General features: G+C 41.4%; 1 protein-coding gene across 2 annotated transcripts in view; it reads left to right on the forward strand.

Annotated features, from left to right (window-relative positions):
* Nucleotides 1–1167: 1167 nt before the first annotated feature.
* PLBD1 (phospholipase B domain containing 1) overlaps nt 1168–13420 on the forward strand; it is a 68716-nt gene continuing 56463 nt past the window's right edge. Inside the window, exon 1 of one of the 2 annotated variants that reach the window (XM_019937375.3) lies at nt 1168–2031. In XM_019937375.3, coding sequence (XP_019792934.1) covers nt 1929–2031 — 103 coding nt within the window. In that variant the 5' untranslated portion in view covers nt 1168–1928. Of the gene's footprint in view, nt 2032–2395; nt 2416–13420 lie in introns of those variants that run through there. The other variant, XM_019937384.3, reaches the window with a different exon arrangement.

Genomic DNA, 13420 nt, shown 5'->3' on the forward strand with positions numbered 1-13420 from the left:
TAAAGACCAGAGGATGCGTAGGACCACACCCACAACGAAGAATTGCAGTGGTCCAAAATGTCTCGGCACTGAGGCTGCTAAACCCTGATCCACTTAATTTGTTTACATGTATAACTTGCTTCCCGCACTAGAACGCAAGCTCTGTGAGGGCAGGGACTTGGTCCTGTTTACTGTTCTGTGCCTGGAACGTGGAATTCAGCAAGTATTTGATGACTAAATAATAGATGAATGAGTGTCTCTGCATCTTACACATGATCGCATCCAACCACTTGCTTCTTGGATTGGAAGGGTTATAAGGTGAAAGAGGGTGGTGGAGGGTAGCATGACTGAAATATTTGGGGTGACACAACTTCCTTTTTAAATTTTTTTTATCATCTATTTTATACATATTAGTGTGTATATGTCAATCCCAATCTCCCAGTTCATCCCACCACCACCACCCCGCTTTCCCCCCTTGGTGTCCATATGTTTGTTCTCTACAACTGCGTCTCTATTTCTGCCTTGCGTTTTTCTAGATTCCACATGTATGCGTTAATATACGATATTCGTTTTCCTCTTTCTGACTTACTTTCTGACTTCCCTGAATGTCCTATTGTAGCTCTCTTCTCGACATGGCACAATCAAAATGTTCATCATTTTCCTTCACTATTATTTTCTAACTTAAAGAAAAACGGACATTGCAATTTTTACAGTGTCCTCAATTCCTTCATTCATGTCTATTCATTACATGATATTATCATCCAAGTACTGTGATAGGTGTTGTCACCAAACAAAATTATGACTTAGGACTCGTGTTTAACATTTTGCACAGAGAGTTGATGTAACTGTTCTGTATCTCTTCTAGCGATTACAAATGTGTTTCCCCTTCTAGGAAATGTGCCTCTTCTCCTCCCTTCCCATTAACACTTCAGTTAAGCTTGGAAGAAAGATGGAGAAGAAGGGAGTGTCTAGGCCCCCAGCTGGGTTCCCTCACAGACCCTTAAGCAGAGCTTTATTGCGGCAATAACGTCAGCTTCCAGTACCTGTTTATTTATACAGTTTTATCCCTACTTGCCTGTCATAGACATGCTGTTAATGGTCTTTATATCACTGGTACCTGACACAAAAGGTGGGCTCAACAGATGCTTACTGAATAAATAAAATGCCTTTTGCCTACTTCACAGTGTCACCCAGGGCACCCTCTGCCGACTTCACAATGTTACCCAAGGCATAGTTTTGCCTACTTCACAATGTCTCTTTCAACTGGTCCCGCACAGAAATGGGGACTTCACAGAGGGTTTGGAGATATATCTGGTTTCAGACCCATCTGAATCACTCGCCAGTGGTGGATCCAGCCAATGAAGAGAAAAGCAAACGATCCAAAGTCTTGAGCAACAGTCAACGGATTTAGGTTAAACAGCCTGAGATGGAAGGGCACTGACCTGGAGTTAGAAGGACCAGTGAAGACCTCTCCAGAATGGCGAAGAATCGGAGCTGCGTGTAGGCAGGGGTATGCATTTCTCCACGGCCAGGGGGTCTCCTCCCAGCTGCTGCAGACGAGTGGCCGGCCCTAGAGGCTAGCCGTGTGGAGATGAACTGATTTGTTCCAGCCCAGGGCCGCCAAACCGCCCGACGAGTGAGGGGAAAGCAGCACGTAGCCTCGGCAGGCCCCAGAAGTTGAGCAGGGGAACTGTCCCAGCCCTGCCCACAGGGCGCTAGAGGGTCAGAAAGGTCCCGCCCTTCCCCGACTGGGGCCCAGCAGGGCGAAGGTTGTCGTCAAGGCCACGTGAGCCTTCCTCGCCTCTAAAAGCCCCAAACAGGTCGGGCTCAGGAGAGAGGAAAGTTAAGGACGCTCCAACCTCTGCATCGCTGCGCCCCACCACCGGCAGCAGAACCGCTCTGCCAACAGCCGCCTGGTCCAGCCGAGCGGAGATCGCGGCCGCCGAGCGATGTCCCGCCGCAGCCCGGACGGGAGCCTCGGGCTGCTCTCGCCGCCGGCCCTGCTGCTGCTGCTGCTGCTTCTGGCCGCCGTGGTGCCGTCGGGCCTGGCAGGTGAGCAGCGCGCCCCGCGGGCAGCCCGGGCGGGGGGCGCCGGGAGGGGCCCTGGACGCCCGCGCGCTCCACGCTGAGCCCATGCCGCTCGGTGAGTTCCAGAGTCGGGTCAAGTTTACTTCCCGCGGGTGTGTCCGTCTGGCTTCTGGGTGGACGCCAAGGAACGCGCTTCTGCCGCGGTTGCTCCAGCCCTGCTGGAGCTCGGGGATGGCCCCAGACGAGGGCATAGGGTGTGTGCTTCTGCGAGCTTAAGAAGCGCTGGCCAGAATTCCTGGCAGACAAATCGGTTCGCTCCTGCACGACTCTTGGCTTTGCTGAGCCTTGGCTGGTCCTAAAAGCGTCAGCCAAAGGACATCTGAATATATTTATTCGCACCATAGAGAGGTATGATCCCAGAATGCCACTTTTTTTTTTTCCTTAATTGACAATGACTTTGGTTTAAAATGATGAGAAGTGCAGCCTGGTATTGTCAGTTTGATATGTGCCAGGCAGCGTGCGGAAGGATGTGTGTTCTTTCATATAATGCTCACTACAATCCTAAGTAGGCTTATTATCCCCATAATACAGATGAGAAAGTTTGAGACTGAGAGATTTCAGTAATTTGCATAAAGATACACGGCCAGTGAAGGCAGAGCTGAAGTGCAAAAGGCCATTTACTTGACTACTCCCCTCTTAGTAAAACAGGTTTTAAAACTGTTTTATTCCTACAGGTATGGACACTGACCCTTTGCCTAAAAAAGAAAAAAAAAGTTTGGGCTTTGTCACTTTCATTCCCAATGAGTAAAACCAACATTAAGTTAAAAAAAAAAAAACTTGAAAGACTTGAAAAGTAATATTAAGAGAGGATTCATTTCATTTTATTTCCTAATCCCTTTTCTGTGCTGACCTTGTGAAAGACTAGGGTGGGGTTTGGGAGAGCAACCCCTTCCTAAAAGCACCTACTGCTTCTTGTTCCTCCACCTTCCTTCAGCAAGTGTGTGCAGTCCAGATTTCAAGACCTTTGCTTTCGCAACTTGCCCACTTATCATTCTTAAATATTTCCAGTCTTTGAAGCTGCCTGGGCTTCTGCGCTCAGAAGTGACCAATCCCAGGCTCCTGACCCATGATTTGCCTGCACAGTCTGGAAGTGGTGGAGTCCCCATGCCACCCCTTAGCCCATTGAGACTGCTCATTAGGACACACCTGGGACAGGCTAGGGAGCGCCCTGGAAATGGAAATGGCTTCTGTGTCTGGAGTGCTGGCGGAATCTTCTCTCCCTTTTCTGTTCTTCTTTTGGATTATTGGGATTGTTTTAAATGTTTCTGTAGATGTGAGGGGCAGCCTAAGGAGTGAGGTGGAGACGTTGTTTTTCTGAAGATGGGGCACCGTTTATTCAAGAAAATATCAGCCAACAAGAAACAGCTTCTTAAACTGAGCTCCCCAAATAAGAAGCTGAAGCCATGCCAGGTGGAGGGAGTCAAGGCAAAGAGTGAGGGCACTTCTGCGCAACTGGTCCTGATGGCACTGTGCCCAGCCATCCAGAAAGACGTCTTATCATGGCATTGAGGAATGACTGGTGATGCCCACCCCGACTATCTCAAAAGATGCGATCTCTGTTTCCTTTGTTCCACCCATATTAACCTGTATTCTAGTGCAGCTTTTGGGGTCTTTGTCTTACCCTCAACTGCTGGACTGCCAACAACTTTTGGGCAGAAAATGGGGCCTTTGCTACCCCTTGCTTTCCATGTTCTCTCTGAAATGCCCAGCTCAGTACTCAGCATTTAACGAGTGCCCAATAAACACTAAAGGGATTGTATTTTCAACCCCCTGGAATGAATTTTGTATCTGCTAACATACACCTCTTTATCCAAAACCAACTTCCTTAATTTTTGAAAGTTACGTTGTAGTTTCATTATTCTAGAAATCGGCAAACAACTACCAATTCATCCTAGCCATATATTTCAAACTATTAAAGACTTCAGACATATAATCGCATTGCCTTTATCTTTCCAGACTTTCAAGCCCCACATGTGTTTTTAGGATGTCTTGTATAATTTTTCTTTTCTTTTCTTTTCTTTTTTTTTTTTTTTTTTGCTGCATAGCTTGCAGCTCCTACCAGGGATTGAACTCGAGCCCTTGGCAGTGAAAGCTCGGAGTTCTAGCCATTGGACCACCAGGGAATTACCAGTTTTTCTAAGTCGTATGTATAGTGCAGTCAGGTTGTCACCAGGGAAAGAGGTGGGTTGGTTGCCAAGAGACTCGTAAGGTGGCATGTGCCTTGTAAAACTGGTTCCAGATCTGGCCCTGGGACTTGCAGGGCTAGACTCCAGAAATTCATTCTTTCCAGTTCTCCAGAGCTGATCAGATACAAGGAAGCTGATTTGTCCTGATAAACACACGTCTATTCATCAAAATACTAATTGTTGTTCATTTTTATCAGACTGGTTATTTGTGTAGCCTGCTCCAGGCACATCCTCACTGCAATCAAACTACACAAGATAAAAGAATATCAGGGATTCTTAGGCTGGGGACCTGATTCATCTGCATCTCACTAGGACTGGACACTTCAGTCAGCCCATGGGTCCTCCTTACCAGACACTGCTTGCCCAAAAACCTGGTCACCAACTCCTTTTCCACTCTCCCATGACTCACCAGTGCCACGTGAGACTAACAGATTGCCTCTCTAAAGAAGCTAATCCCTTTATGTGGCTGTCGAGGAGTTTACAGTCCTGGGAGTTGTTCAGTCTCCTTAACTGATGTAGCAGACCTATGGCTGAGGCCAATCTCAATTGATCCTTTATCTCTGAGAACTTTCTTGTTTCCAGATTCCCTGAGGAAGTTGCTCCATATGTTCACTCTTTCTATGGCAGGTCTTCATTCTTGGAAGTCAAGTATTAGAGAGATATGATGGAATTCCAAGACAGAAGCTGTAGAGCCAGACTGCCTATGTTTGAATCCTGGCTTCAATACTTACTAACCACATGACCTTCGGTCAGTTATCTAACCTCTCCATGCCTCAATTTCCTCATCTGTAAAATGGGTATTATAATAATATCTATATCATAAGTTTGTTGTGAGGAACAGTGCCTGGCACATAGTAGGGGCTATAAAATTGACCAGCCATTGGAATTGCTTTTCTCTGAAAAGGCGTCGTGGATCTCTTGATAAGGCAAAAGGATTGCAAAAAGATTGTTATAAAAACAGAATTTTTTCTTAATCATGGCCTAACATTGGGGTCCATACCAGCACATTAAGCAGCTGTTTCAGAAAACACTTTCCTTGGTTATAACTGTCTGAAATCATCTTGATTATTTTTGCCACAGTGCAATTTTTATTAACCATGGCTGCTTTAGAATTTCCCAACACTTTTCTGTCTTTCTGAGACTCACTAAGTCTTCCTACAGCTCATTCCCATTGTCTTAGTGTTTTAGACCCAAAAGAAGACAGTGCTCTGTGTGAACTCAAACATTTTCTTGTGCTCTTTCTATACTAGTTTTTTTTAATGTGGTATCTTTTTTTTTGAACTTTTTATTTTATATTGGAGTATAGCTGATTAACAATGTTGTGATAGTTTCAGGTGCACAGCAAAGTGACTCAGACATACACGTATCCACTCTCCCCCTAACTACCCCCCCATCCAGGCTGCCACATAACATTGAGCAGAGTTCCCTGTGCTATACGGTAGATCCTGGCTGGTTACTGGTTTTAAATATAGCTGTGTGTATATGTCAATCCCAAACACCCTCACTATCCCTTTCCTCCACCCTTAGCCCCTGGTAACCATAACTTCATTCTCTAAGTCTGGTTCTGTTCTGTAAATAAGTTCATTTGTATCATTTCTTTTTACATTCCGCATATAAGCGATATCATACAATGTTTCTCTTTCTCTCTGTGACTTAGTTCACTCAGTAAGACAATCTCTAGGTCCATCCATGTTGCTGCAAATGGCATTATTTTATTCTTTTTAATGGCTGAGTAATATTCCACTGTATATATGTACCACATCTTCTTTATCCATTCCTCTGTTGATGGACATTTAGGTTGCTTCCATGTCTTGGCTATTGTAAACAGTGCTGCAGTGAACATTGGGGTGTGTGTATATTTTCGAACCATGTTTTTCTCTGGATATATGCCCAGGAGTGGGATTGCAGGGTCATATGGTAGCTCTATTTTTAGTTTTTTAAGAAACCTCCATAGCGGCTGTACCAATTTACATTCCCACCAACAGTGCAGGAGGGTTCCCTTCTCTCCACACCCTCTCCAGCATTTATTGTTTGTGGACTTTTTGAAAATAGCCATTTTGACTGGTGTGAGGTGATATCTCACTGTAATTTTGATTTGCATTTCTCTAAAACTTTGCGATGTTGAACATCTTTTCATGTGCCTCTCGGCCATCTGTATGTCTTCTTTGGAGAAATGTCTATTTAGGTCTTCTGCCCATTTTTTGATTGGGTTGTTTGTTTTGATGATATTAAGCCACATGAGCTGTTTGTATATTTTGGAGACTAATCCCTTGTCGGTCACATCATTTGCAAATATTTTCTCCCATTCTGTGGGTTGTCTTTTCATTGTGTTTATGGTTTTCTTTGCTGTGCAAAAGCTTTTGAGTTGAATTAGGTCTCATTTGTTTATTCTTGTTTTTATTCCCATTACTCTGGGAGATGGATCGAAAAAGATATTGCTGCAATTTATGTCAGAGAGTGTTCTGCCTATGTTTTCCTCTAGGAGTTTTATAGTGTTTGGTCTCACATTTAGGTCTTTAATCCATTTTGAGCTTATTTTTTTGTATGGTGTTAAAGAATGATCTGATTTTATTGTTTTACATGTAGCTGTCCAGTTTTCCCAGCACCATTTGTTGAAGAGACTGTCTTTCCACCACTGTATAGTCTTGCCTCCTTTGTCATAGATTAATTGACCATAGATGCATAGGTTTATTTCTGGGCTTTCTATCCTGCTCCATTGATCTATATGTCTGTTTTTGTGCCAGTACCATATTGTTTTGATTGCTATAGCTTTGTAGTGTAGTCTGAAGTGAGGGAGCCTGATTCCTCCAGCTCCGTTTTTCTTTCTCAAGATTGTTTTGGCTATTCGGGGTCTTCTGAGTCTCCGTACAAATTTTAAGATTTTTTGTTCTAGTTCTGTGAAAAATGCCATTGGCAATTTGATAGGGATTGCAATAAATCTGTAGATTGTCTTGGGTAGTATAGTCATCTGGACAATATTGATTCTTCCAATCCAAGAACACGGTATATCTTTCCATCTGTTGGTGTCGTCTTCAATTTCTTTTATCAGTGTCTTATAGTTTTCAGAGTACAGGTCTTTAGCCTCCTTAGGTAGGTTTATTCCTAGGTATTTTATTCTTTTTGATGTGATGGTAAATGGGATTGTTTCTTTTTTTTTTTTTTTTTTTTTTTTTTGCGGTACGCGGGCCTCTCACTGTTGTGGCCTCTTCCGTTGCAGAGCACAGACTCCGGACGCACAGGCTAGCGGCCATGGCTCACGGGCCTAGCCACTCTGCAGCATGTGGGATCTTCCCGGACCGGGGCACGAACCCATGTCGCCTGCATTGGCAGGTGAACTCTCAACCACTGCGCCACCAGGGAAGCCTGGGATTGTTTCTTGAATTTGTCTTTCTGATCTTTCATTGTTAGTGTATAGAAATGCAACAGATTTCTGTGTATTAATTTTGTAACCTACAGCTTTACCAAATTCATTGATGAACTCTAGTAGTTTTCTGGTAGTGTCTTTAGGATTTTCTATGCCTAGTGTCCTGTCATCTGCAAACAGTGACAGTTTAACGTCTTTTCCAATTTGGATTCCTTTTATTTCTTTTTCTTCTCTGCTTGCTGCGGCTAGGACTTCCAAAACTCTGTTGAATAAAAGTGGTGAGAGTGGACATCCTTGTCTTGTTCCCGATCTTAGAGGAAATGCTTTCAGCTTTACACTGTTGAGTATGATGTTAGCTATGGGTTTGTCATATATGGCCTTATTATGTTGAGGTAGGTTCCCTCTATGCCCACTTTCCAGAGAGTTTTTATTGTAAATGGATATTGAATTTTTATCAAAAGCTTTTTCTGCATCTATTGAGATGATCATATGGTTTTTCTTCAATTTCTTAATGTGGTATATCACACTGATTGATTTGCAGATATTGAAACATTCTTGCATTCCCTGGAATAAATCCCACTTGATTGTGGTATATGATCCTTTTAATGAATTGTGCTTTCGAATTGCTAGTATTTTGTTGAGGATATTTGCATCTATGTTCATCAGTGATATTGGCCTGTAATTTTCTTTTTTTGTGATATCTTTGTCTGATTTTTGTATCAGGGTGATGGTGGCTTCATAGAATGAGTTTGGGAATTTTCCTTTCTCTGCCATTTTTCAGAACAGTTTCAGAAGGATAGGTGTTAGCTCTTCTCTAAATGTTTGATAGAAATCACCTGTGAAGCCATCAGGACCTCGACTTGTTTCTTGGGAGTTTTTTAATCACAGTTTCAATTTCAGTGCTTGTGATTGGCCTGTTCATATTTTCTATTTCTTCCTGGTTCAGTCTTGGTCTATATGTCTATTTTTGTGCCAGTACCATCTAAGAATTTGTCCATTTCTTCCAGGTTGTCCATTTCATTGGCATACAGTTGCTTGTAGTAGTTTCTTATGATCCTTTGTATTTCTGTGGTATCAGTTGTAACTTCTCCTTTTTCATTTCTAATTTTATTGATTTGAGTCCTCTCCCTTTTTTTCTTAATGAGTTTACTAAAGGTTTATCAGTTTTGCTTATCTTTTCAAAGAACCAGCTTTTAGTTTCATTGATCTTTGCTCGTCTCTATTTCATTTATTTCTGCTCTGATCTTTATGATTTCTTTCCTTCTACGAACTTTAAGTTTTGTTTGTTCTTCTCTAGTTGCTTTAGGTGTAAGATTATGTTGTTTGAGATTTTTCTTTTTTCCTGAAGTAAGATTGCATTGCTGTAAACTTCCCTCTTATAACTGCTTTTGCCACATCCCTTAGGTTTTGGGTCATTGTGCTTTCATTTTCATTTGTCTCTAGGTGTTTTTTGATTTCCTCCTTGATTTCTTCAGTGATCCATTGGTTGTTTAGTAACATATTGTTTAGCCTCCACGTGTTTGTGTTTTTTACAGTTTCTTTTTTTCTTGTAGTTTATTTCTAATCTCATAGTGTTGTGGTTGGAAAGCATGCTTGATATGATCTCAAATTTCTTATATTTACCAAGGCTCTCTTTGTGGCCCAGCATGTGGTCAATCCTGGAGAATGTTCTGTGTGCACTTGAGAAGAATGTATATCCTGCTGCTTTTGGTTAGAATGTTCTATAAATATCAATTAAGTCCATCTGGTCTAATGTGTTATTTAAAGCTTGTGTTTCCTTATTTGTTTTCTGTCTGGACGATCTGTCCATTGATGAAGGTGGGGTGTTAAAGTCCCCAACTATTACTCTGTTACTGTCGATTTCTCCCTTTATGGCTCTTAGTATTTGCCTTATATATTGAGGTGCTCCTATGTTGGGTGCATATGTATTTACAATTGTTATATCTTCTTCTTGGATTGATCCCTTGATTATTACATAGTGTCCTTTTTTGTCTCTTGTAATAGTCTTTATTTTAAAGTCTATTTTGTCTGATATGAGAATTGCTACTCCAGCTTTCTTTTGATTTCCATTTGCATGGAATATCTTTTTCCATCCCCACTTTCAGTCTCTGTGTCCCTAGGTCTGAAGTGGGTCTCTTGTAGACAGCATATATATGGGTCTTGTTTTTGTATCCATTCAGCCAGTCTGTGTCTTTTGGTTGGAGCATTTCATCCATTTACATTTAAGGTAATTATCGATATATATGTTCCTATTACCATTTTCTTAATTGTTTTGGGTTTGTTATTGTAGGTCTTTTCCTTGTCTTGTTTTCCTGCCTAGAGCAGTTCCTTTAGAATTTGTTGTAAAGCTGGTTTGGTGATGCTGAATTCTCTTAGCTTTTGCTTGTCTGTAAAGCTTTTAATTTCTCTGTTGAATCTGAGTGAGATCCTTGCTGGGTAGAGTAATCTTGATTGTAGGTTTTTCCCTTTCATCATTTTAAATATGTCCTACCACTCCCTTCTGGCTTGCAGAGTTTCTGCTGAAAGATCAGCTGTTAACCTTATGGGGTCTTGCTCTTGTGGGCAGGGATGTGCTCAGTAAAACTTTAGTCCACTTGTCTGTTGATGGATGTGGCTGTGTTCCTTCCCTCTTGGTTGTTTGGCCTGAGACAACCCAGCACTGGAGCCTACAGGCTGTTTGGTGTGGCAGCCTCTGGGAGGGCTCATGCCAATGAGTATTTCCAAGAAGTGCTGTTGTCAGTGCCAGTGTCCTTGTCCCTGTGGTGAGCCACAGCCGTCCCCCCCCAACCCCGTCACAGGAGACCCTCCAACACTAGCAGGTAGGTCTGGTTCAGTCTCCTATGGGGTCACTGCTCCTTTCTCCTGGGTGCAAATGCACACAGGCCTTTGTGTGTGCCCTCCAAGAGTGGAGTCTCTCACTGTGGCTTCTCCTTTGTCTCTGGATGTGGGTATCTTTTTTGGTTGGTTCCAACGACTTACTGTTGATGTTGTTCAGAAGTTAGTTGTGATTCCAGTGCTCTTGCAAGAAGGGGTGAGTGCATGCCCTTCTACTCCACCATCTTGAACCAATCCAAGCTCTATACTAGGGTGCTTATAAGAATGTATACAAGATCAGTTCCAGAAATGGGAAGAGCTTCAACTAAAGTGATACATAGGGAAGAAAAGGAAATAGATAAAAGCCTGAGGACTTGGTAAATGGCCAGGAGGGATGACTTCCAGATCAAAGTGGTGGATGTTTCTTGCCTTTATCAAGGTGAGAACTAAAGGAAAAGGCACTTTTTTGAGGACTGGGAACAGGGTGACTTTAGTTTGGGACACATGGAGTTTGGAATATTTTGAGAAAATTTAGGGAGGTTCTCTCATAAAGATTAACCTACACATATTTTGACTGAACATTTATTGTAGACTTTGACAGGGCAGAGACAAGCGTAACACCACGTTTATTGATTAGACCTTAGCAAAAAACTTTTTTTTCAAATAGATAAGTTCCAGAAGAATTTCTGGGAGAAGTACTTATGAATCTTTATTATTAAATTTTGTTTCCTGGTCCTGAATCTGATAGCAAAGATCAAAAACTTTCTCTGGAAGAAAATTTAAAAGATCTTCCTTCAGTATTGAAATTGAGGTAGAACATTTTAAGTAACTATTTCATGGTGATTTACTTTCCATGATATATTAACTGTTTATCACGTGAACTTCATCTTGGGTCTTGGTTCTGACACGCAAAATAGAAACTTTAGTTTTCACACTTATTTAGACATTATTTTTACTTTTGTCACCTGTTATGTTTTGTTGGATTCCAAATTTCAAAGCATTACTATTGAAATAGCAAAAAAGGTAGTAGCAACAATAATGGAATGAATCTCAAGGGATTAATTTTGTTTAACATTTAAGAGTTTTTTAAAAAAATGCATTTGTTTCACCTTTTTTTTTTAATAGAGAAGATTCCAGTTGCTCCTACAACTTATATTTCACAATCTTTTGATAATTTGGCTTTAAGATGTGGCTAGAAAATGTATTAATAATGTTATTATGTAGGTTTTTTGTACTACTGTGAAACAGGAATTTACTTAATGTGGTTAAAAAATGAAACTAATAGAGGTAGTGAAATTATGAGGAAACCTTGCGTCGAAAATTTGAAACTCTCTGTCTGTATAGACAACAGATATGTTATCATCTTCTTGGGGAAAATTGTGCAAGTCTCTTGATTGAGAGAGACAGGCTTGCTCTGAAATTTGTCCTTCAGTCTTGCACACACAGCTACAATTCCAATATAAGGTAGTGTCGAGTTACTCAAACCAGACCTAAGATATCAAAATTCTAATCTGCAATTAGAAATTAAGAATTAATATACTGTAGATGTGATGTGAATCTGTCTCCAATGGTGACCCTCCAGCCAGTGTGAAAGTTGGGGATTTACGTGGCCATATAATAAAGCATTGTGTTAAGCCCAAAGGAGCCAATACAATGAAATTTAAGATGCTACCCCTCATTCTTAAGAAGTTTGTAATGAAATTTATTGGACCAAATACACACAAATACATGTAACTGAAGAGTGATCTAGATGAGCAGTGAGCTGGGTGCCGAATCAGAATGGGGCAAAGTTGACTTTCTGTTGATAAGACTTTTGGCAAGAACTCTGAGTTAAGCCAGCAATGAAGAATAGGTACATTTTTAGGAGATGAAGGAAAGAGATCATTCCAGAGCCAAGCAAATCTCCAGCATTTTAATGTATTAGTATTTTGTTTCCTTGAAGCTCTTTTTTTTTTTTTTTTAAACTAATCCCTTTCAACCTGCCTTGTGTATCAGGCACATTATTCATCCCACCTCACATCTTCTCACCTGCCTTTTATTCTAGTTTCTCGTATATAAGCTGAGGCACCTCACCTCAGCCAGACTGCAGGAGCCCCCTGCTTTCTACCTCAGAGCTCCTCCGAAATCATAACTGTTTAACACTGGAGCATGTGCAAACCTGAGAGTGAAGGATTTAGCACCTCATTTGACACTCCCTTTGACCTATGTGGGATGGGAGCAGTTGGATAAATGCTCCCTCTTCCATCCCTGGGATGGGATCTTCAGAGGCTTATTCTGCACACCTCTTTGGACCATCTCAAAATGCACCCTCCTGCTTTCCCTCCCTCCCTGTTTCACTCTCCTGGCCCCCTAATCCTGTTCTCTGGGAGCACTTCCCCAAATAATTCTCCTTTCATCAACAATCCCAGGCTCTGATTTCTGGAGGGAGTGAGAGCTAAAATACCTACTTACAGTTTTGCTGCCTAGAGGTTGATTATTCATGAATCAGTTATTTTCTTAATGACTCTGATGAAGAGACAAAGCAAATCTAAAACAAGGTATCAATTTACTGAAAGCCCTTTCGAAGAAGGAAAGGTGCAAAGCCAAGGTACACAGAGGGATGCTGAATGACCATGCTCATTGAGCATAAAAGAGAAAAGCAATTCAAGGATCACAGTCAGTAAACTATTAGCTAAAACCAATCTGGATAGATTAAGTTGCAATTTTATTGTTTTTATATTTTTCTCTGACATATTCTGCCTCTGCTTTCTCATGCTTCTTTTTTTCTCTAACTGACTGACTACATCAGGCAAAAATTGTATTGCTCAGGGTTGAAAACTACTTCCTCTTTCATAAATGAGGTGCTAGCAAACTTAGGTTCCAAATATGGGAAAGAGTGATTTAGGCCACTTATGATTATTTTACAAATTCTAAGACAGGGTTAGGAATTATTTTTCAACTGAAAACAATTAACTCATAGAAAATATTAGAATAAACAGGTAAATAAAAG

Source organism: Tursiops truncatus, chromosome 11 (assembly GCF_011762595.2).
Source record: "Tursiops truncatus isolate mTurTru1 chromosome 11, mTurTru1.mat.Y, whole genome shotgun sequence".
Taxonomy (NCBI): Eukaryota; Metazoa; Chordata; class Mammalia; order Artiodactyla; family Delphinidae; genus Tursiops; species Tursiops truncatus.